General features: G+C 29.5%; 2 protein-coding genes across 2 annotated transcripts; one reads left to right on the top strand and one right to left on the bottom strand.

Moving 5' to 3' along the window:
* Nucleotides 1-5911: 5911 nt before the first annotated feature.
* On the bottom strand, nt 5912-6328 carry LOC122850418. The gene has a single exon (XM_044149569.1). It carries the CDS (start codon nt 6326-6328, stop codon nt 5912-5914), a length of 417 nt encoding a protein of 138 aa, XP_044005504.1.
* Nucleotides 6329-22941: 16613 nt separating this feature from the next.
* On the top strand, nt 22942-24006 carry LOC122850417 (glycosyltransferase-like protein gnt13; the record flags this gene model as incomplete). Its single annotated transcript, XM_044149568.1, has 2 exons — nt 22942-23068; nt 23849-24006. Coding segments are annotated over exons 1-2 (285 nt in total), but the record flags the coding sequence as incomplete, so codon positions are not given.
* Between the last annotated feature and the right edge of the window lie 1489 nt (nt 24007-25495).

The following is a 25495-nucleotide window of genomic DNA, read 5'->3' as shown; positions in this document are numbered from 1 at the left end:
AAATTCTTTTCTTGTTAATGATGGTTCTGGCTCTTTACCATAGTATGATGATTGAAAATTTATGAACATATCATAGAGCAAAGAAAATTGGTTTTTGCTTATATCGAGATTTGAATTTCTATATGGGTAAGATTGTGAATTTGAAAATAATTTCACATCTCGTAAATTACAGTGATTAAATGACTTGCATTTTTATCAGCATGATTTCTACGTGCAGTTTGAAATCCTTCAAATACATATCTTGGTTTCTCGAGTTGTGTTGATGTTTTTACACTCCATATATTTTTTGAAGTTGCAGGAAGTAGAGGGTAATCATACAAGTCCCAGGATCGAAAACTCAGTAAAATAGCTGGATCTTTTGATATACATATAGTTTAGAAGTTGAATTTTTTCTTTATCCGAAACTCGAATGTATGGTACAACCCATTCTAGTTTTTCAATAGCAATTTTTGTAGTTTCTGCTGCTGCTGTTTTAAGATATGCATTGGTATCAGTATTTGATCTTGTGAGAATGAGCTGATGCTTTGCATTAGTAATCACTTTACGATAATCTTCAGCAAATCCAAGTAGTAAGCTCAATGGTATTGATATATCAAAGTCTCCATTATTATTTTTTAGAGTAGAGTCTGTCTAGCCTGAATTTTCCAATAGTGCTTTCTGATTAGGTGAAAGTGATACATAACCTTTCATAAGAGTTGTAATTCCAACATTTTTACTACGATCCACTTCAATAGCATTTATTTCATAACGTATTTCTTTAAATAAATGAGCAATAGCCGTTTTTACTAGACTTTATTTTCAACAGCAGTTCCATCATCTTTTGTAAATTTTCCCTGAATATGTAGAGTACTTTTAGATGATAGTATACACAAATCTTGATGTTGAATTGGAATTCTTATTTCATCATTATTATTAAAAGATGGTGCTCCATATGGTTGATGGGCATGAAGTTCATAATGAGCTATAGACTCATCAAAAACAATCGTATTTTGAATATTTAAAGTTTCTTTCATGGTAGAAAACAAAAAAGACAACACAATTTTGTTTTTATTTACTTGGACGTGGTCTGAGGTTAAGACTCTTGAGGAATTCAATGTTTTGACGGGTTAACCTTTCGAGCGTCTGATGATGACTGATGGGTTTTTGACATATTGGTTTCTTTATATAGCTACTACCGATTGTTCTTTTCTGAAAGGCGATATCCATTATTTTATACTTTTCACATGTAATCTTATTGTTATGACTTCTCCTCGAAAATTTACTGAATCTCCGTCTTGATCTACAATTATTAATTGGAGATGATATATTGCTCGGACGGCGACTGGGAGATATATGATATGTGAAGGTACTTCAATGATCTTATATCCTGGCGGAACACCAGGAAAAAATTCAAGAATAGTGTGAACTTGTTGATTATTTAAATATGCACCTGTTGTTATATTACATTCAACACGTAGAGCATTAACTTTGAATATTGTCACTGGTAAATCGGATTTATGAGTTACATTAGGTTCTAAGATTTGAGGTGAAAATCCTAATAATCTCCCAATAGAATCTTCAGGAATAAAATTTATCAGACGATCACATTTAATTTCACAATAAAATTCGCTATTATTTGATTTAAGACTTATAGACTTATTTAACTTCGATTACCAATATAAAATTTATTGTTATGTAAATCAATATTAGGTATCGAATTAGAAGTAAGTAACTCAACAAGTCCGACAACATAATTTTTCTCAGGTGATAATTCAATTGATGGATAATACTGTGCTTCTAGCACTGATGATGTTCCAGACAACGTCAACGTAAACGTCCATGACTGATAAACAAATTTTGTTTGTAATCGTATTTATAGCTCTCCAGTCAAAAATTTTAGACATAAATGTCCGCAAATTACTGTATCATAATTTTGAAATTGTTGATAATTATATTGAATGCTACCAACATCGAGATATTTTACGAGATATTTAGGTGGTTGTAAATCTCCAAAGCTATCAAAATAAATTTCTTTATTATTTATTTTTTTATATGCTAGCCAGTTAGTACCAGAGCCATTTTTGTCATGAAGATTTATAATGGCTGATTCATATTTCCATTGTTTAGTAGTTAGTAAATCATTTCTCATAAAAATTCCTCTAAAGTATCGAGCTGACATTGTCAATGAGGTGTTACTTGTATATATATATGTGTGTAATTGAGAGTCCGCTCTCTTTTCTTCGAGTCCGGCCACCAAGCCCAACGGGGCGACCGAACTATCTTGTAAAAGTGTATTGGTGATTGGCTTTGCCACCTCACAAATTCATAATATATCTATATATATATATTTGTATTGTATCTAAATTATCTGCATCGTATTAATAACCTGTCTTATAAAATAAATTGTTGTTTTCTTTAAATATTGAAGTTAAAATTGTGTATAATTCTTTAAATGAATTAAGAGTAAGAGACTAAATATTGAATATCTTGACAAGATAAAATTAGTACACTTACAGCCTTTACCCAATTTACTTCCATTTTTGTATTGTGACGTTTATTTTCTTCAAGTTGTCGTTTGGCAGCACTAGCATCATTTATTTCTTTTGTTATACTAGCAGCACCTTCACTCAATGCTCCAACAGCACTTAAACCAGCAAAAAGTTGCATTAGAAATAGTAAAAAACCACCTATTTTTGAAGGTAATGGTAAAATACGTGGCATTCGTAATTTTTCTCGTCCTCCGGCTTTTTTTACAGCATCACGTGCGCCTTCAAGCGCACACATTATAGGATTTTTGCCTGGTTCAATGAATTCTTTCGATATCTTTATAATTTTTTTGAATGATTTTTTTTCCTGTTTTTTTAGGTTTTCTTTCTAGACCCATACCCAATTTTGATTTAGCTTTCATTGTATTAGCTATACTCCAAGCAACTGTTTTTCACCTATGGAACAATCTCTTGCAGTTACACGTTTCCAAGCTCTCTCAGCAAGGTCTCGATCAGCTTGATTTCTCTCACTGATATTGTTTTGATTCTTAGAATAAGCAATATCGTGCTGTTTACAAGCAGCGTCTAATGAATTCATACCAGAACCACTCCGAGCTAACCTTTTTGATAATTTAGTACCTGGTCCACAGAATTGATAATCCGGAACGTGAAGTTCAACAGGAAGTTTATTGATTAAAGTATTTATGAGACCTTTACCAGTTTTTTCCTGATGTCTGTATACAATCATTGCGTCTTCTAGACTGAAGTCAGAGCTATAAAAACCTCGTATTTATAGGGAAATAGTCAGTCGTGAACATGGAGTTTGCTGAGTAGAATGTAAAATTACCAGAGATTAATTTGGATGGTGTTGTTCTACAAAGTTCAAGTAAAAAAAATCAAAAACGACATGGGAAACTTTTACCTAATAGTGTACGAGGAATTTCCTGTGGTCCCTCAAACTGTGGTAAAACAAATGCTCTTCTAGCCATAATTACTCATCTAAATGAGTTACGTTTTGAAAATTTATATGTTTATTTAAAATCTTTAAATCAACCGAAATATCAGTTTTTAGAGAAAATACTCGAATCTACGAAATGTATTGGCTATTATCCATTAAATGAAAAAGAAAGTGTAATTGAACCTCAAGTGGTTCATCCAAATTCAATAATGATTTTCGATGATGTTATGTGTGAAAAACAAAATAATATGAGAGCTTTTTTTTGTATGGGACGTCATCAAAATGTTGATTGTTTTTATCTTTCTCAAACTTATGCACGTATACCAAAACATTCAGTGCATGATAATGCAAAACTTTCTTGTACTTTTTCGACAAGACGAAATGAATTTAAAAAATATTTATAGTGATCACGTTGATACTGACATGTCGTATACTCAATTTCGAAATTTATGTTTTGCTTGTTGGGATAATAATAAACATGGATTCGTTGTTATCGATAAAGACAGTAATATTAACAATGGACGATATCGTAAAGGATATGACTGTTTTGTTACTATAAATAAAAAAGAACTTTTAAAATAAAAAATAGTTATTCCGTGAGTGTAAATGCATCAACATGACAAGTAGGATGCTTAATGAAAAAAAAAATGTTCTTTACCAGATCACAAAAGCAAGCGACGCAATACGACGTAAACATAAAATGTTAAAGATAGGACAATAGGCTTCTGATAAATATGCAAGTGATATATTTAAGTCTATTGTAACACGCTTAGAAAAGTTGGTAAATCAAACAACACCAAGTCATATAAAAGAAGAAATAAAAAATGAACAAGAAGATAATTTTGTGAAAAAAGAACAAGCGAAAGGAGCAGATAATTTTAATGAAACGTTTGATAGCTTGGATGGAAATTATTCAAGAAAGTCTTTATTCAATCAGACATCTTCTCCACTCAATACTTCTTATTTGTTGAATAATGAAAACTATATAAAAAAAGTCAATGATAATAAGGGTCGACCAACAGGATTCCAAGTACGAAAACTTGACAATATTCTCATGTTTGGAGATTCAAATATTAAATTTAAAAATAACCGAATCTTCGGTGGAGATAGAATTTATCAAGAGACACCAGGCTTATCGGAACTTCTTTTCAATTATAAAGTTGATGACTCATAAACAAATAATGATGATATAAATAATTTTATAAAAATTATTAAATCAACGAATGCTCAGTAAGGATATTTTAAACCCAATGGTGGACTGAGAAAAGAAACAACTGCTAAGTATGAAAAATATATTTTACCATTTATGGAATCTTCAACGAAAACTGGTACATCGTTACCTCGTTAGAAAGTTACAAACAAAACTAACAGATTTGATTACGTTTATTGGTATGATCCCAACGAGCTTGTTGATCGTCTCCGATTAATATTATCATCTCAAGCAGCTGGTAATCCAAACCATACTAGTAGTGTATCAAGGAGAGTTCTAGATCAGAGGGAGGTCGAAAAAAGGTAGATCGGCGAGGGGACAGGGGACTGTAACTCGGTCGGTAAAACAGAGATGGTAAAGAAATTTTTCATTTGAATTCCCAGTTGTTGATAATGCAGAGATGGTAAAGAAATTTGTCATTTGATGGTGAAAATTCCCAATTGTCATGTGTCGGTAATACAGATTTGGAAAAATTTTCTTATTTTAACGTGCGATTTCTCATGTCCCATGCCCCATGTCTTATGTCTTATGTTCCATATATCATTTGATGGTGTAAATTCCCAATCTCCATGTGTCAGTAATACAGACTTGACCGGAAAAATTAAATTTTGTTATTTTAACGTGCGATTTCTCATGTCTTATGTCCCATATACCATTTGATGGTGTGAATTCCCAATTGTCATGTGTCGGTATTACAGACTTGACCGGGAAAAAATGAAATTTTGTTATTTTAACATGAGATTTATCGTGTCCCATGTCCTGGCGCATAGCTCAAGTCTCAATCTCATGTCCTGTCTCATTAAATAACAAAAAAACATTCCTTCGAGCCGGGTTCAAACCAACGACCAATGGATAACTTTTTAAATTGTTTATAACAATATACAATTACAGTCCAGTGCTCTACCAACTGAGCTATCGAAGGTTATCTGTAGGACTTCTCACGTTTCATGTCCCATACATAAATATTTTTAAAATACAATTTTGCAAAAAAATTAGCTGACTCTTGATACGTGGAATTTTCAAATTTTTCTTACCGAAAAATAATGCTGAATATTATTTTTATAATAAAAAAAAGTTCCTTGAATTAGAGGATGGTATTAAAAGAAGAGTTTTAATATTACAATGTATTGGAGAAAATAATCAAGTTGTATTATTAGAAAATTGGCCTAAGCCTATACACACAATATTCAATAAATAAATAACATTTGAAAAAATTTATTTTGTTATAATTTTTTATTAAAAAATTTCTATACCTATATACATTGTAAATATAATTATTCATAATTCTGATTCATTTTCCCATGTATCATGTTCAGAATCGAAACCTAACCATCTTACAAGTACTTTATTTTTACGTTTTTTTAAAATTTTTCCAACAAGATATATATCTGGATAGCGTACTGGACTCAGTTCTTCTTGATAAAAACATCCTTCAACATTGTTATCTTGATAGTCAGCAAGCTTGTAAGTTATCGGTATTGTATTCAATACTTTTGTGATTGTAAAAACTTCAGTTGTCCAATTGGGAGTGTAGCCTTTTTCGAAAATTTTTTTATATTTACTCATTCGCACTTTATCACCAATTTTAGATCTTTTTTTCAACTTTGATGTGACACAAAACATTGGATTTCGATTATAATATATATCCCCCAATATATCCTTTTCATTGTTTTTAGTTACATTTTTTGGTTTCATTTTTATAGTTCTGTGCTTCGTATTATTATAATTTCTAATCAATTCAGGAAGTATAGTCAACCATTTATAACTGCCGTGGAATGTAAATCTTTCCGACATTCGATTTTTCAGGGTTCTATTAAACCTTTCGACTATACTTGCTTTTAAAGTACTATATGTTGAGTACATATTTATATTATATTTTTTCATGAGATTCTTAAATTCACTGTTGTAAAATTCTTTGCCTTGATCGACATGTAAATGTTTTTTTGGATATCGACCTTTCAGGAAAACAGATTTCATCGCTGCAGTAACATCTTTTGCACTTTTTGTCTTGAGTGGTACAGCAAATGCATATTTGGAAAAATTATTAATTATTGTAAGTATAAACTTGTAATTTTCATTTACGGATGCATATGCACTCATGTCGACAAGATCACATTGCCATGTTTCATCGAGAGCTCTAATGTCGACATGTCTACGTTAATGATATCTGCGAGCAGGCTTGTGTAGCTCATGTGCCACAACGCTTCTCAAATAGCTATTGTCTTCTTTTTTATTATTTTTTTTTGTTTTATTCATTTTTATTTTTGATTTTCTAAACGTACTCCCAAATTTTCTGTCAAATAGTGAGATATACTTGCAACTTCTGTACTCAGCTCATCTAATGTATGACGTGATTTTTCAACACTTTTTTGCAATGTGTCCACTTTGATTGTCAGTTTACTAATGACTTCAGTGATATATTTTTGACTCTCTTCATGCATTATTCTAAGTAGATTATTAGTTTCATTTTTAATTAGAATCAGTGCTACTTTTTTTGAGACAGCATCATTCATGTCTTGAGCATCGGCAATGTGACATAATTTTTTTTCTGCAATGTCATAATTTCCGTCTTCTGTAAATTTGAAACCTTCTCCAGGTGGTCCTCTTATTGTATCGCCATCACTTTTTCCTCCGATAGAATATTTTCGTTTATTTGATAATTGACGTCCGAATATATCAACACTAGACATTATTCCACTCCAATGTCCTTTTAATGACTGTACATTAAAGACTGAATGAACATATATATTAACAAATAATACCAGCTTCTCTTAATTCTTCAATAATTGAAAGAATTTCATTAGCGTGACTATTATTGCCAGCTTTTTCTGAAGCTACAAGTAATTGAAGACGATTGACAAGCTCATTGGGATCATCCCAATATATATAATTTGTATTATTTATTTTCTTACTTTTTTGTAGTGTTTTGTATTTTGGTAATACAAGTGCTGAACCTTTTTTGCTCTCTACTTTTTGTTTTCTCAAAGACTTGACAAACAGTGATACATTTCAATAAAAATTTCTCGATCAACACCAAGAGACCTTGAGTAGCCGGATAAATTCTATCTTTCACATAAATATGATGATTTTTTATTTCAATCATTGAATTACCAAACAATAATTTATTGTTTTTTAATTTTTGAATGGTGTACATTGTATTTTGAGCCTTGTCATGAGAATTTATCGATTTTTGCCTTTCAAGGTGCTTCTTCATCATCCAAATTTTTTTTTTTTCTCCGTTATATCTTCGTCTGTATCATCATCATCAGCATCACTAACATTATTCTTATGAAAAGTTAACGGATCAATATCAATTTTTTCGTCATTATTTGTCAATATTGATTTTTCGTCTTTTCCTTCTGTCTCGTATTCTTCTTCTTCTGTCGTGTATTCTTCTTCTTTTCTTTGAGCATTATTTTTTTTTTCTGCTTGATTTTTACTGGAACTTGGTGCTGGTTTTTGTTTTGATACATCTGCTAGCATTTTTTTTAAAGGCTCAGTCCTAACACCTCACTTGTTATTCTTTCATTTTCAACTCGACCATATTTAATTAATTTATGTTTACGTCTTATAATGTCACTTGCTTTTTCAATTTCATGCAATAATGATTTTTCGGCATGTAAGTTTGTATGCTTCATGATAGATAATGATGCTCTTGACAGTTCACAGTACACAATCCTACTGTCTTTTATTTTGGAATTTTTACTATATATCGTATAATATTACTCTAAATTATCTGATATTTTTTTAGATAGTAGATGTACCAGTGGTGGTAGCAGAGGGAGTAACTGTATTTTCAGCAGAATCGTTTGTAATGTTAATATAACAATCAAAACCTCTCCTGTATCGGCTATTATTAAGGTCACTATCGTTGTCAATCACAAGGAATCCATATTTATCTTTATTCCAACATGTCGAGCATATATTGCGGAATTTTACAAATTCCATGTCAGTATTTACATGATCATTGTATATATGCTTCAAATTTCTTTCATCTTGACGAAAAAGTACGAAAAAATTGGCATTATCTCTCACCAAATGTTTGGGTATGTGAGCATAGATCTGAGATAAATAAAAAATATCTACTGCTTGATGTCTACCCATGCAGAAAAATGCTCGAACATTATCTTGTTTTTCTGTAGATATATCATCGAAAATCATCAGTGAATTTAGTCTAGCTTCTTCAGGTTGAATAACTTTCTCATGTTCATTGAATGGAAAATAACCATTTTTTTCAACATTATTAATAATTTTTTCGAGAAATTTGTACTTTGGCTGATTAAGCGATTTGGAATACACATAAACATTCTCAAATCTTAATCCATTTGGGTGAATTATTATTGCAAAAAGAGCGTTTGTTTTGCCAGAATTTAAAGGTCCACAAAATACACCTCTCACACTATTCGGTAATAAACTTCCATGTCTTTTTTCACATGGTTTTTTTGGAGCAGTTTTTTGCACGATTTGATCAAAATTGATGACTGGCAACTTTAATGGTTGTTCTTGAAATTCCATGTTTTTTTTTTACAACTGAACAAGCTGCTAGCTTAATCTGTACTAACGTGAAAACATATAAATACTCGGGATTTTATTGAATGCAGTTAGTTCTTCAAAGACAATGATTGAGCATCAACGTGCAAAAAAATAAAAAAAAAAAAGGAAGGGGTCTGTTGAACAGTATCATCAATAGCCTGCCATTTGCATTACACGTTCCACAGTATAATTATTGTAGTCCGGGTACAAAGCTCGATAAAAGATTATGTCGTGGTGATCGCGGTGTTAATCTGTTGATATAAGCTACTCAAAAAATCCTGACAATCTCGAAGAACGACATAAAGCTGATAAAATACTTGCCGATAAAGCTTGGCAACGTGTGTTTGCCAAAGATTCGTCACTTGGTGAAAGAGCCGTAGGTTGGGGTGTGACAACTGCAATGAATTTGAAAACGAAACTTGGTATGGGTTTAAATAGAAGCAAAAAGAATAAAAAAATTCATCATAAAATCAAGAAAATACAAACAACTGAAAAGAATGATAAAAAAGTTAAAATCATCCCAAAACAAAAATATAAAAAGTATTTAACAAGTCTCAACAGGATTATAGATATATCAAAACAATCTATAAAGCCTCGAATCACTGATCCAATAAAGACGGTTCTGAAAAGTGCACGTGTTGCTGTCAAAAAAGTTGGTGGAAAAAAAAAAATTCGTTTACCACGTATTTTACCTCTTCCATCAAATAAAGAAAATAACAGTGATAGTAGTATACTACCATTTTTAATATCACTATTCGCTGGATTAAGTGCATCTGGTGCTATGACGGGTGGTGCAGCAACAATAAATGTTGTACATGCAGCAAAAAAATTACTACGAGAAAATCAACGTCATAATAAGAAAATGGAATCAATTGTATTGGGCAAAGGATTATTTCTATCTCCTTATAAAAAAGTACTAGGTCTCTTTTTAAACCCCGCAAAAAATGTAAATAAGAAAAAATACTTGTAATGCTACCACATCGAGCTCTCACAAATATTGATATCATCAAATACGCCAAAGCTTTTAAAATTCCTTATTTCCGAGGAGTTTTCATGAGAAATGGTTTACCAATAACTGGTCCTCGTAAAAATGAATCAGCAATTGTAAATCTTGATGATAAAGATGGTGCTGGTACATATTGGGTTGCATACAAAAAACGGCTCAATGATGTCATTTATTTCGATAGCTTTGGTGATTTGAAGCCTCCACAAGAACTGATTAATTATCTTGGTGTTGGTAGCATTGAATATAATTATGAAAAATATCAAAATTATAATACAATTGTTTGCAGTCATCTATGTCTCAAATTTCTGGCTGGCAAGAGACTATAAATAATCATGACACATGCTAAAATAATCATTAGTCATGGATGATTCATTTACGTTGACATTGTCGGGCAGGTCATCGACTCTTGAAACACAATACTTCCCGTCGATTAAGTTGTCAGCAAATAAAAATTACGTTGCTGGGCTTGTCGAGTTTACAACTTTTAATTCTATACCGAATATTGACGTTGGTAACAATAAAGTCTACATTGAAGGTTGTAAACTGATTACAATTCCAACAGGAAGTTATGAAATTGAGGATATTGAAAGTTATATCAAAAAAGCAATATGTCAGAATGACGTTACTATTAGTCTTAAACCAAATAACAATGAACTACATAGTGAGGTTAAATGTAACAAACGTATTCATTTTGAAATAGAAGACTCGATTGGAAGATTGTTGGGCTTTACAAAACGAATCCTCGAAGCTGATATTCTACATAAATCCGACTTGCCTGTTGCCATATTAAAGGTCAATACACTCCAAATTCAGTGTAACATAACAACTGGTGCATATATGCATCAGCACAAAGTTCACACAATACATGAATTTTTCCCAGTTGTGCCTCCTGGATATAAGATTGTTGAAGTACCATCTCATGTCATTTATCTGCCAGTCACAGTGCAAGCAATACATCAATTGCAATTAAAAATTGTCGATCAGGATGGTGAAATTGTGAATTTCCGTGGAGAAACGATTACAATTCGACTACACATTAAAAGTGTCAAATAGGACAAAAAAATATGGGCATCGTTTTTAAAAAAAAAGAAAAAAAGAATAAACATAATAATAAAATAATTGGGCAAAGCTATAAATGCGAGACATTATGCCAAAAAAAAATCAGTCAAAAGCAAGGAAGCAAAGCGATAACACATCAGAGTATTCAGTTTCTCAAGAGTCTCGGTCTCAGTCCACGTCAACAACATCTACGGAAATAAAAGTGTCATTTTGTTGCTTTTTTTGTATTATACCATGGATGAAATTTTAAGTTTACAAGAACCGATCATTTTTGATGAATCGATTGCCCATTGTGAGTTACATGCATTGTGATTTATGTGTACTACCAAGTAAAAGTTCACTACATATTACTGGACAATTTCTTACAAGTGACGGAAAATCTGTGCCAAAAACAACTTCATTGGTACGAATGGCAATAGCACACATGTTTGAAGAAATTCGCTATGAGATAAATGCGATTGAAATTGATCGGAGCAAAAATGTTGGTCTTACGACTCTTATGAAAGGATATATTTCCTTGAGTCCAAATCAAAAATCATTATTGGAGAATGCTGGATGGTTAATGTCTGATAAAGAATCATTATTCGATTCAAGTGGTTATTTTGATATATCAATACCACTGAGCCCGCTGCTAGGATTTGCTGAAGATTATAAAAAAATAATTATCAATGCAAAACATGCTCAAAACAACTCATCCTAATAAGAGCAAATAGTGATGTGAATGCCTGTCTACAAGAACAACCTGCGGAAGGAAAAAGTGGCGAAAAAATACAAATTAAACTTCAAAAAGTAGAATGGATTGTTCCATATATCAAAGTGTCTGATAAGCAGAAAATACAACTTTTAAATTACATTGCCAAGGACCCATCCATAGCAATCAGTTTTCGTACATGGGAATTGTACGAGTATCGACTATTACCTGCAACTACAAAACAAAATTGGAGTGTGAAAACATCAACACAATTGGAAAAACCGAGATACATAATTTTAGGCTTCCAAACAGGACGAAAAAACTCTGTAACAAACAATTCAAGTGTTTTTGATCATTGTAACTTGCGTGATGTTAAGCTGTTTTTAAATTTACAATCATATCCTCATGGAAATTTAAATATTTATTTTGCTCATAATCAATTCTCATTATTATATGATATGTTTGCATATTTCCAAGCTTCCTACTATTACACAGAAACACGAAAACCATTATTTACAAGACAAAAATTTTTGAAAGAAGCTCCACTTATTGTCATAGATTGTTCAAAGCAAAATGAATTTCGAAAATCTGGACCAGTAGATATTCGACTCGAATTTGAATCAACAACACAATTTCCAGCTCAAACATCAGCTTATTGTTTGATTTTACATGATCGAATTGTTGAATATAATCCAATTAGTGGTTCAGTACGCAAGCTCGTTTAATATATGCCTGTAAACTTACCAATCCTATATTTATAATAATAATATGTAAAAGAAAAAAAAAATAAATAAATAAATCAAATAATGTACATTGTTGTATATATTATTTTCTCCTTACTGAAAATTAAAAATTATTATTATAATAAATGAACCAACAATGTATGTTAAAAAATTTTTTTTTCATTTATTTTTATTTTGACATAATGTACAATCTTTTATCATGGGTGATGGCCCGTCAAATTCATCTGATTTTTCGTCTTAATGATGATAATGTTCAATGCAGCGTTTATATTGAAGAAAACCTTTTTTTGTTTTAAATTTTTCTGGCAATTTGTCCCATACAGCATCAATTGAGTTTGGTGTAAGCAGAAAAATATATCTCTCTGGTAAATTTGCAATATCTTCTGTTGCCATTTTTGCCAGACTCTCAAGATGACAAAATAGCTGAATCGATTTTTTCAATGATGAAACTGATCCCCAGGTAGTTCGGAACCATGCTCTCAATTTTTGTACATTATCCAATGCACAAGTAAGAGTCCATAAATTGAGATGATAACTCAGATGGTGAACATAGTTTTTTTGACATACCTTAGTTGGTAGTTTGCCATGCGCTGAACAATCCATATCAATCAAATCGATAATAGTTTTATCGTCTTTTAAAATATTGCCGAGCCATTTTTTTTTTTCATGACCTTTTACATATACGTAAATTGAAGACTCAAGGCTATCATTTATAATTTTTCCATGTTCAGCATAATCAACATCTTCTGAGTTCCATAACAGTCCATGATGATTGTTTGTTAACCAATTATTTGTCAGTTTGCAAGCAGATGATAATGTACTCATGGCACATGGAGGCTTGAATACTAGCGACTTGATATCATCTTCTTGATTTAAATTTGCTATTGCAAATTCTTTCACAATAAAACTTTGATCAGTATCATAAAATCCTTGAACATCAACAATATATTTAACCATTATGACTGAAATCTTATTGAAGACTGAAATATTTTTTTTCTTTGGTACTCATATACAAAAGAGTAAAGACGCGCGCACTTTGGTATCAAATTTCTAATTTTGTTTATAGAAATAGTTTAAAAAAAATAAAACGTCAGCACTTTCTACTCCAAATTCAACGAAATATAAACAATATAACTCGCTCAACTTAGTATCATATTTCCATTTTTTTTTATAAAATAATTTAGAAAATAAAACGTCAGGTATCAGTTCCACGATTTTGATCAAGAGCTCGTTTATCATCAGCCCAGCTGAGTGCAACTTTAATTTGTACAATTGTTTTTACTTAATGATCTTTACTTCTTATTAAATGTTGATTTTTTTTCAATATTTGATGATTCAAAAGGCAGGTCATATAATTATCAAAATTTATGTCTTTCAAAACCGAACCTTTTACACCTTTTGCTTTTTTGTAAGTTTTATCATCATCAATGTTTATAACTTTATAACTATACAATTTGGCTCTCAAGCCAGCAAACTCAGTCATAATTTTGCCATTATTTTCATCTTTCATAAGACCAATAACTTTTTTGTTGACTCTTGGCATATTATAAACATTATTTTGTGAATAATCTGATGTGTCAAATCTTTCTAAATTTTCTTTAATTTTCTCATAAATATCAGGAACTTTGAAATTTAAAATGAGTGAATCAGTATCCATGTAAAGTGCTTTGACATCATTGTGGTTAAAATTTTTTTAAATATAATTGTAGTAAAAATCATAGATCCAGATTTTTGAAAGATCCAATATTGTAAATCCAGAATAAATTGGCTTATTGAAAATTATTTTCACTCGTGACATTTCAATAATTCCAATGTCATCTTTATAAATTGAGCAGCTGTGAAAATTTGGTTTCGCAATCAATGATTTTGCTCCATAGCGACCTTCCCATTTTGTTACTATTTTAACATCTTTTTCTTTTCTTACATTTTGCATTGTTTTACCATACACACTGTTGTTCATCAGTTTGAAGAAATTTTTGCCAAAATCTGTGGTCGCTTGCTGACGCATACCAGTATTAAGGTCTATATATTTTTTCAGCCATGAGCTCTGTTTAAATTTCAATATACGATGAATTTTGTTCAACTTCATGCCAAGTCCCAAATATAATTTTAAATTTCTATAATGTATCACATAATTTTTTTTCGCAAATAGAGTTGTCATTAATTTTGATTGCTTTGAATTTGGTGCTGTGAATTGCTCTGGACACAACGGTAAATCTTTATGACATCCATGTAAATATTTTGGATTATCTGAGTCAACCTCTAAGATATATCCAATTCCAGCTTCATCAGATATATTTGTCTCATCAATATTTAAATTGTCTTCCCATTGGAAACCTCCATAAGGCAAATATTGACTCATGCCAGCACCATATAAATTATTTACATCAAAATACATGATGTATGATTCTTCTTCTTCTGGATTGTACTTATCACCCATATATCGGTTGTTGGCTTTTGCGTATCGGTTCATACATTGTGCAACACCACCTCGAATTCCTTTCTCAATGAAAAGATGCATTGCTGGGTCTGTCAAAAGTTCAAGTTCCACACCTGCATATTTTAACATTGCATCAAATGCTAGACCTGGTGCGGTAAAATAATGGAGTGCATCTAGACTGTATGTTGATAAACAGCTCAAACGGAAATTTTCAAAAATATCAGCCAACACAAGCACATCAGTTTTCAAATATAAATCAGAATATTCACCTAATGTATTTATTTGAAATTTTTCCCAAATATTTTTGGCATGTTCATAGTCTGCATCTGAGATGTTAGCATTATTTAATTTTGAGAAAAATTCTTTTTTTGGTGGTAGAGTTGTTTCAGTTAATTTTTCCCATGAGTCAATATATTCGTATGGAAATACACCTTTTCTACACAATAAATCGAAGTATTCACTATTGCATTCACTACGTGTTATAATTTTTTGATCATTGCTCAAATCAGATGATAATCTATCAATACTACTAGACATAAATCTAAATGAGTCAATGAATCTTAAACTTACACCAGTATTATCCACTTTTTTTGTAAATGAAATGTATTTTTCTTTGTTTATTGGTAATATATGTATGCGACCATCGAATGCCTTGCAAAGTTCTTGTATTAAAAAATGTGAGTCGTATGCCGATAAATTGTGCATAACGACGGGTATGTTGTGAGACTTTGTATAATTATCATTGCATCTAGCATGAGCTGGACCTCGATATGATCCGCTGAAATGATCGTGATCATGGTGCTTAACGTCTTGCTCCATGAAAATCTCCTCACATATATGACAAATTGTAGCATTTTGAAATTCGTGCTACTGTTGCACAGTCAATTTTTCAATTGGTATTGGATTTAAAAGTATATCATTGACCTGGTGAGCTAATCTTTCCAATTCTCCAATAAACCATTCAATACAGTTTTCACTACGATTCATTCTGTAGAATGATAATGTATTATTATAGGTACATTTAACATAGTACGCAGCACTGTGTGGAACATGCTCTTCAGAGTCGGTATTGTCAATCGGTTTTAAAATACACTCCAAATCAGCATAGACGACAAAAGGTGCAAGTTCTCTGTATCGATGATTTCAAATTTCAGTATATTGGCATCTTTTCTTGGCATAATCATCCGTGCATGATTAATTTGACAACAGTCAGCCAAATGTTTTTCCAAATAGAGCTCTGACGAGAAATGATTTAGACATCTATCACAAATATATAAACGACCATTTTTCTTATTCACTTGCGAGGCTACAAGGCGTGACAAATTTTTAATTAATGCAAAATGGAAATTTTTTTTTCCTTTTTTCTGCTTTTGAACATAATTTTCATATTCATTTTCTTCATCAACTTCCATTTTATTGTCGTCATCGTCATCATCATCATCATCGTCGTCGTCAGCCGAAAAACATTCATCATCAAAACTACTGTCATTAGTATTGGTAACATTTTTTTTTTTATTATCATTTCCGTTTTTATCGACTGCCAACAGATGAATCGTTTGACTGTCACAAATATTATCACTCAAAAATATAGGAGCAATAATACTTTTTTTCGGATTATTTGAAACAATTGCGTAAACATTTATTTTCAAATTGTTGAGTTTTTCAAATTTTGGTATGTCTCGCAACTTTATTGAAAAAGATATCCCATCATATGATAACACTGTACTGAAATGTGGATATGATGCAACACAACACACATTTTCTTGAGCAGGATGTAAAGCTGCAGTCACACACGACAAAAAACAAAAATGATCTTTATTTTCTATATTCAAAACTGCTTTTTTTTTTTGATGTCATCAGGCATTTCAACAAACGTGGAATCACCACCACGCAACGGTTGATATTTGCATACAGTAAAGATAATGCTCTGAATTTTTTTCAAGCTCCAGCCGGAAATGCCAAGATTGAACTCCTCAATTTTCTTTAATAATGGATCGAAAAAGTGTTCATTGAACCAACCATCGAGGTCTGTTGTTGGAAGTATAACAGCATTTTTTGTAATAAAAGATTTGATTTCTCTCACTTCTGTATCATCTTTTAAAACTTCATATTCACAATGTAAACATGAATTGATCTTGAGATTAATTTTTTTTTTCAAAAAAGCTTTTAGTTTTCTGCTGACAACAGTTTGGGCATCTCTGAGAAAATCTTTAATTCTTATATGATAAAGGTTTGTTACACTTCCGGTTATAATAATGCCTTTGAAAATATTCTCCAAGTTATTCCATTTTACTCTGCCATGCAATGTTGGTTCATCATGATGAGTGCTCATGCCAGCACCATGATGTAATTTTTTTCCTCTTTTTACTTGCAGCTTTTCAATTATTGTTGTAAGTCTAACAACTTCTAATTGGATTCTTTTTTTTGCACCGACTGAATCAGCTGAATTTTTCAAAAATTTATTCAATAGTTTTACATTTACACTACCCCATTTGATCTATCGATCAATATTTTCAATAGTATTTGCGGATGAATAACCCGCACTTAAAATGTTAACAAGCTTCTCACACCTTTCGATAGAATACATTTTTAAATATATAATTTTTTTAATAATCAGGAGGAAGTAGTTGCCGCGAGATCAACTGACCACTGACTAATAAAAGATGAATAATTTACCGTGCAATCAACATAAAATATATTTAATAAATAAAAAGAACAATACATTTGTCTTGAAAAGAAAAATGAAAATGTGCAAAGTAAGCAAAAAATAAAAAGCGATGTATGATTGAGACAATGAATCTACAATGACCACGCGTGCTTGCCGTACGTCATGGATCATGTTTCGATGCCCCGTTCGAATCATTGTCTTCACGTTGGACGTGATTTATATTATTTTAGAATAATAAAAATATAGTTGACTTTACTTTTTTGATGACTCCATTTTTTTATCTTTGAATACATTCTACGAGAATCATTTTTTTGTAATTTCATGTTGAATTGATATTCAAGTTAAAAAAGTGACGTCAGCTTACATCCTATGATAGTATTGAAAAATGAATAAATAATAATAAAAAATTAATATTTCGAGTAAATTTTTTGCTGACAAGAAAAAATTTTCAGAAGTCAATCTAAGATGGAGAATGTTTTTGGAAAATTTCCAAATTTTTTTTTAAAATTTCCGAAAAAATTTTATTGCATATTTGGTTGACTCCCGAAACTTGGAAAGTCTACTTTACCATCAGTCGGTAAAGTAGAAATCTTCATTACCGACCGCGATGAAAGTTTTATGTGTCATCCGAAAATACAATAAAATTTTTTCAATTTTCATTTTAATTCCTAGTTACAGCAACATCTAATTAAAAAATATATATGTATATAGGACATGAGACATGGGACTTGAGACTTGAGCTATGCCCCACGACATGGGACACGATAAATCTCATGTTAAAATAACAAAATTTAATTTTTTCCCGGTCAAGTCTGTAATACCGACACATGACAATTGGGAATTCACACCATCAAATGGTATATGGGACATAAGACATGAGAAATCGCGCGTTAAAATAACAAAATTTAATTTTTCCGGTCAAGTCTGTATTACCGACACATGGAGATTGGGAATTTACACCATCAAATGATATATGGGACATAAGACATAAGACATGGGGCATGGGACATGAGAAATCGCACGTTAAAATAAGAAAATTTTTCCAAATCTGTATTACCGACACATGACAGTTGCGAATTTTCACCATCAAATGACAAATTTCTTTACCATCTCTGCATTATCAACAACTGGGAATTCAAATGAAAAAGTTCTTTACCATCTCTGTTTTACCAACCGAGTTTCAGTCCCCTGTCCCCTCGCCGATCTACCTTTTTTCGACCTCCCTCTGATCTAGAACTTTCCTTGATACACTACTCATACTAATGAAATCATTTCAATAATTAAAGAATTGACAGAAGCTGGAATCATCTATTCATACGTATACATCTGTGGCTTGAGCTCAGTTGTTTATCAGCTGTCAAGATGAGTATAGATCTTTTCGGCCGACAATCAAAAAATAAAAATTCAATACAAAGTGTTCGAGGTCCACCAGGAGATGGTTTTAAACGAATATTAGATGGAAAATATGATATAAATAATATACGATTGTGTAATATTGCCGATGCATTAGAATTAAACGATGCAGCTTTTGTTAAAATTACGAAGGCAATAGTAAAAGACGTAACACGAATTTTATATCAATTAACCGCATCTTTACGGGATGATGTTGATAATAATAATATAATAGCCAACTCACTCCAATCTCAAATTCAAGAGTTCATTAAGAATAATCGTCTTGAATTTGAAACAACTTAAAGTCTTTCACTTCTAAATATATAATCCATTCAAACATTAGATTCCAGACTGAATTCATTGAATGGAGCATTTAAAAATTTCAAAATAAATACTGAAAAATCACTCAACACATTGAGCACTGGAATCGAAACTTTGGAAATTAAAATAATAACAAAACTTGAAATCTTGGATAGTCATATCAGAAAACTCGAAAATCGTTTGAATGGATCATAAAAAAGCAGCGGTTGCTCATGAGCTACACAGACTTGCTCGAAGAAATTATATTCGTCGTAATGTTGATATCGGAGGACTGGATGAAACTTGGCAGGCGGATCTTGTTGATATGCAAGCTTATACATCTGTTAATCGCAACTATAAATATTGCTCAAAATCATTGATGTATTTCCGAAATTTGCATGGGCTATACCATTAAAATCAAAAACTGGAAAAGATGTAAGAGCAGCAATGAAATTTGTCCTAGAAAAAGAACGAATTCCAAAAAATTTACATGTTGATCAAGGAAAAGAATTCTGCAACAAAGAATTTGAAGCTCTCATGCAAAAATATAAAATAAACATGTATTCAACATATAGCAATCTCAAAGCATCAATTGTCGAACGTTTCAATAGAACACTAAAGAATAAAATGTGGCAAAAATTTATTTATCAAGGATCCTACAAGTGGTTAGAAATTTTACCACATCTGCTTGAAAATTATAATAGATCAACACATAGAACAATAAAAATAAAACCAATGAATGTTAATCAAACAAACGAGAAATCTCTATTGAAAAATATTTATGAAAATTTTGAAAAGTGAAACAACATATAAAAAATAAATTTAAAGTTAACGATAAAGTTCGTATAAGTAAATATAAAAGTGTTTTCGAGAAAGGTTATACAACAAACTTTACAACGGAAGTTTTTACAATCAAGGAAGTGAAAAATACGGATCCAGTCACATATAAACTTATCGATTATGAAGACCATCCAATTGAAGGAGGATTCTATGAAGAAGAATTAACAAAAGTTAAATATCCTGATATTTATTTGATTGGAAAGATAGTAAAAAAACGTGGCGATAAATTGTATGTGAAATGGTTAGGGTATGATGACACACACTATCCAATAGTTGGATAAATAAATCAGACTGGTAGAAAAAAAAATGTATTATAATTTTCTGAATAAATAAAACTTGTGAAAATATATTTATTATCTTTTTATTTAATAACCCCATGGTACAGTATCCGTAGTATCTGGTAACAATTGTCTCTTATCATCTAACTAACTTAAAGCTATTTTCTTCTGTGCTATTGTATTGACTTCATGTATCTTACTTCTAATCAATTATTGAGTTTTTGATAATAATACATGATCTAAAAGTTAATTTTTATAATCCTCAAAAGTGATTTTTTTAAAAATCGAACTTTTAACACCTTTGGCTTTTTTAGTATCTTTTTCTTCTCTAAGAACACGAAATGTATGAAGTTTAGCTCTTAAACAAATAAACTTGTAAGCTTGGGCTTTTATATTTTTATTTTCTTTTATTGTTTAAATATAAAAACGACCAATCTTACTTGTTTAAATTTTATCAAATGAATATGCAATGAAATTTACTTTAAAATATGAATATTAATTATTTAAATTTATCCTGAAATTGAGTGGATGTAAAATAACAATTAAACAGAATTTTTATATTTCAATATACGAAAATTAGTTGTATTTATTCAAAGTATTATGCCCTAATCATTCACACAAATCACACACATACTCATACCAATATACCCTGACTGGTGATTGAAGTTCTTGATGCCAAATTGATGATGCTGACGATTATTCGTTGGCCTTGGAATGCTTGGTTGATCAGACCAAGTAAATGTCCAAATATTTGATGTTGAGTAATTGCCAGCAATGAAAATTATTGATGTTGAATGATTGCCAGCAATGAAAATTATTGATGTTGAATTGATTTTATTTCTTCAACGCTGATGCAACAAGTTTTATTTTTGAGTAATGGCGGCGTGATTTATGGAAGGACGCCGTCCTGATTCACGTCGTCGTTTACCACGTTTTGATTTATTGCTCAGCTTGTTTAATTTACAATTTTTTGTTGTGTACACAATATATTTTATTTAATTAACGACAATTTGATTTTGATTGTATGTTTGATATTAACTATAGTTCCTGATCTTATTCGTCCTTGAAATGCTGAATCACTATCTAACTACTTTACTCTATCACTACGTTTTTTATTATGTCCGACACCAGCACCATGTTTTCGTTCACTTTTGAATTTTTCACATAACGGTCTTAGTTGAGAAATTGTTGTTTGAATTCTTATTTTATCACCAATTGTCTTTGCAGAAACTTTTAATGCTTTATTTATAAGTCTGATGTTCTTAGATTCAAGCTTCAGCCATTTTTCTATTTGTTCAGGTGTACGAGCTAGCGCAAATCCTTTTTCCATAACCTCAATTTATTTTAAACACTTTTTAGACTCCATTTTATTACTATATCACTTCGACGATCACTATATTAATTCACTGACTGACTGACTGACTGACTGAATCTTCCGCAACTTCGGCTTTATATACTAAAAATATGACCTCGATGAACATTCTAGAATATTATAGAAATTTCGGAAACATTCGGAAACATTTTTTTATTATTCCAAAACATTCCAGAACATTTTAAAACATTTTAGAACATTATAGAACATTCCAGAATATTCCAGAACATTTGATAATGTTCTAAAATATTTTAAAACATTCCAAGGTCGTTCATTTAGTATAAAAGAGAAATGAACTACGTCTGTAGCATCAGATACATTCCAACAGTCACAGAGATAATCTATTAATTTTTTTATATAAGGCAGATCCTCGAGTTGATCATGATACTTTGATACATTTGATATTTAGAATTAGTTTGTTTATTAATTATTAATTAATTAATATTTTGTTGGACGCGGTCCCCTTTAGAATAGGATTTTTGAGATAAATATGGATTAGTTTATTTTGTATTTTTGAGTTACGTTGGCTATTTGAGTTACGTTGATAATTGAGTTTGTGTTTGATAAATAAATATAAAGTAAAATGAATTAATAGTGTTTCTTTTGTTATTATTTTGGGTTATTTATTTATTATTATTTTCAGGTAAAATTAATTATAACAGCTTTATCCGGCCCTTCTACCAAAACCCACACGCTGAGCGACCCTGCGGCTTTCCTCTAGATTGCTTGTTTCGGTTGTTTTATTCATTTGTTTGATTGTATTTTGTCCAGGTATGATTGTGTTCTGAGCGCGAGATTGTGTTATGCCTTTTTCCGGTTTTAAGGTGATTTGAAAACCCCTGATTTTAATTATTACGTTTTTGGATATAAATTATTATTATTATTATGTTTGATTTATTGGTTTTTAGCTTTGTTTATTAGAAAGGACAATTTACAGGTAAAATGGCGGTAACAAGCGGTCCGAGAAGATAACTGGCAGAAATGTCATGTTACATAATAATAATAATAATAATAATAATAATAATAATAATAATAATAATAATAATAATAATAATAATAATAATAATAATAATAATAATAATAATAATAATAATAATAATAATAATAATAATAATAATACACACACACATACACATACATAATAATAATATATATATAATATATATATATAAATAATATATACACATAATACATAATAATAATAATAATAATAATACAATATAATAATAATAATAATACACATAATAATAATAATAATAACATAATAATAATAATAATAATAATAATAAATAATAATAATAATAATAATAATAATAATAATAATAATAATAATAATAATAATAATAATAATAATAATAATAATAAATATACACATACATAATAATAAATATATAAATATAATATATATATATATAAATAATAAATACATAATATATAATATATATATATATAATAATAATAATAATAATAATAATAATAATAATAATACATAATATATAATAATAATAATAATACACATAATAATAATAATAACATAATAATAATAATATAATAATAATAATAATAATAAATAATAATAATAATAATACATAATAACACATAATAATAATAATAATAATAATAATAATAATAATAATAATAATAATAATAATAATAATAATAATAATAATAATAATAATAATAATAATAATAATAATAATAATAATAATAATAATAATAATAATAATAATAATAATACACAATAATAATAATAATAATAATAATAATAATAATAATAATAATAATAATAATAATAATAATAATAATAATAATAATAATAATAATAATAATAATAATAATAATAATAATAATAATAATAATAATAATAATAATAATAATAATAATAATACATACATAATAATAATAATAATAATAATAATAATAATAATAATAATAATAATAATAATAATAATAATAATAATAATAATACGCGATATAATAATAATAATAATAATAATAATAATAATAATAATAATAATAATAATAATAATAATAATAATAATAATAATAATAATAATAATAATAATAATAATAATAATAATAATAATAATAATAATAATAATAATAATAATAATAATACAATAATAATAATAATAATAATAATAATAATAATAATAATAATAATAATAATAATAATAATAATAATAATAATAATAATAATAATAATACACACACACATAATACACACAAACACATACATACATAATACATATATAATAATAATAATAATAATAATAATAATAATAATAATAATAATAATAATAATAATAATAATAATAATAATAATAATAATAATAATAATAATAATAATAATAATTTTTTGAAGAAAACCCGAAGAAATAACGAAGTTCCCCCGCCGGGAATCGAACCCGGGTCTCTTGCTTTCCGGGCAAACGCCTTGACCACTAGACCACAGGGCTTCTTATTTTTTCTAAGTTTCATCAAGTCAACTCCGACGTCCTTCTATGCGTCAATTCATTTTTTGAAAAAAAGTAAAAAAAAGTAAAAAAAAGCAAACGATTTTTAAATTGCCGAATTGAAGGACGGTGGAGTTTTTACTTTTTCAAAAAAATTATTAATTATTATTATTATTATTATTATTATTATTCAAAAATCATCAACATTGATTAATTATCATTCACTCACTTCAATTAATATTCCCTCATCAACTAACATTTAATCACTTTAAATAAAATCCATCAATCATCCATCGAAACATCATAAACATTCATCAATTATCATTTATTCACTTCAATTAATATTCATTCATCAAAATCCATTAACATTCAGGTCAATGAATATTCATTCATCCACTTTAATTCACATTCATCAACTATCATTTAAGCACTTCAACTCACATACACTAATTAATTAAAAAAAAAAAATCATCACTTACTTCGGTAGTTTAGTATCCATTCTCACTTATTTTTTTTTAACGCTTTGGAATAACTGGAATATATAAGCACCTGTCAAAACACAATTGACGAATGATCGGAGACGCATCACGTTGCTGCTTATATACTCCAGTTATTCCAGAAGCTACCCGAAAAAAAAAAATTGATTCTAAAAAATCGATATTTCTTTCTCTTACTATTAAAATCTTCTATCCTTCCTTACGTTGAATATTGTAGCAAACGACCCTACTATACAATGGAAATTATTGCGTAGCTTGTTTACTACATTTTCAGAGTCAGAAAGCATAGCAGATTCCAAAGGTAAGAGGGGGAAATATCGATTTTTTAGAATGATGAAATACCGAGTAGCAGCAACGTTAGACATCCCAGGTCACTGAGAAGAATATTTCCCTCTCTTACTCTTGAAATACCCTATCCTTTTTTAATTTGAATATTATAGTAAACAACTCTTATACGCAATGAAGAATATTCCAGATTCTTCTTTTTTTTTAACGTCATTAAAATTAAAGACCTTGAAAGGAAAAAATAATCTGGAATATTATTTATTGCGTAGAAGGATTGTTTACTACAATATTCAAAGTAAAAA

Source organism: Aphidius gifuensis, linkage group LG2, assembly GCF_014905175.1.
Source record: "Aphidius gifuensis isolate YNYX2018 linkage group LG2, ASM1490517v1, whole genome shotgun sequence".
Taxonomy (NCBI): domain Eukaryota; kingdom Metazoa; phylum Arthropoda; class Insecta; order Hymenoptera; family Braconidae; genus Aphidius; species Aphidius gifuensis.
The sequence above is the reverse complement of the archived record's forward strand: the minus strand, read 5'-3'. Positions and strand labels throughout refer to the sequence as shown.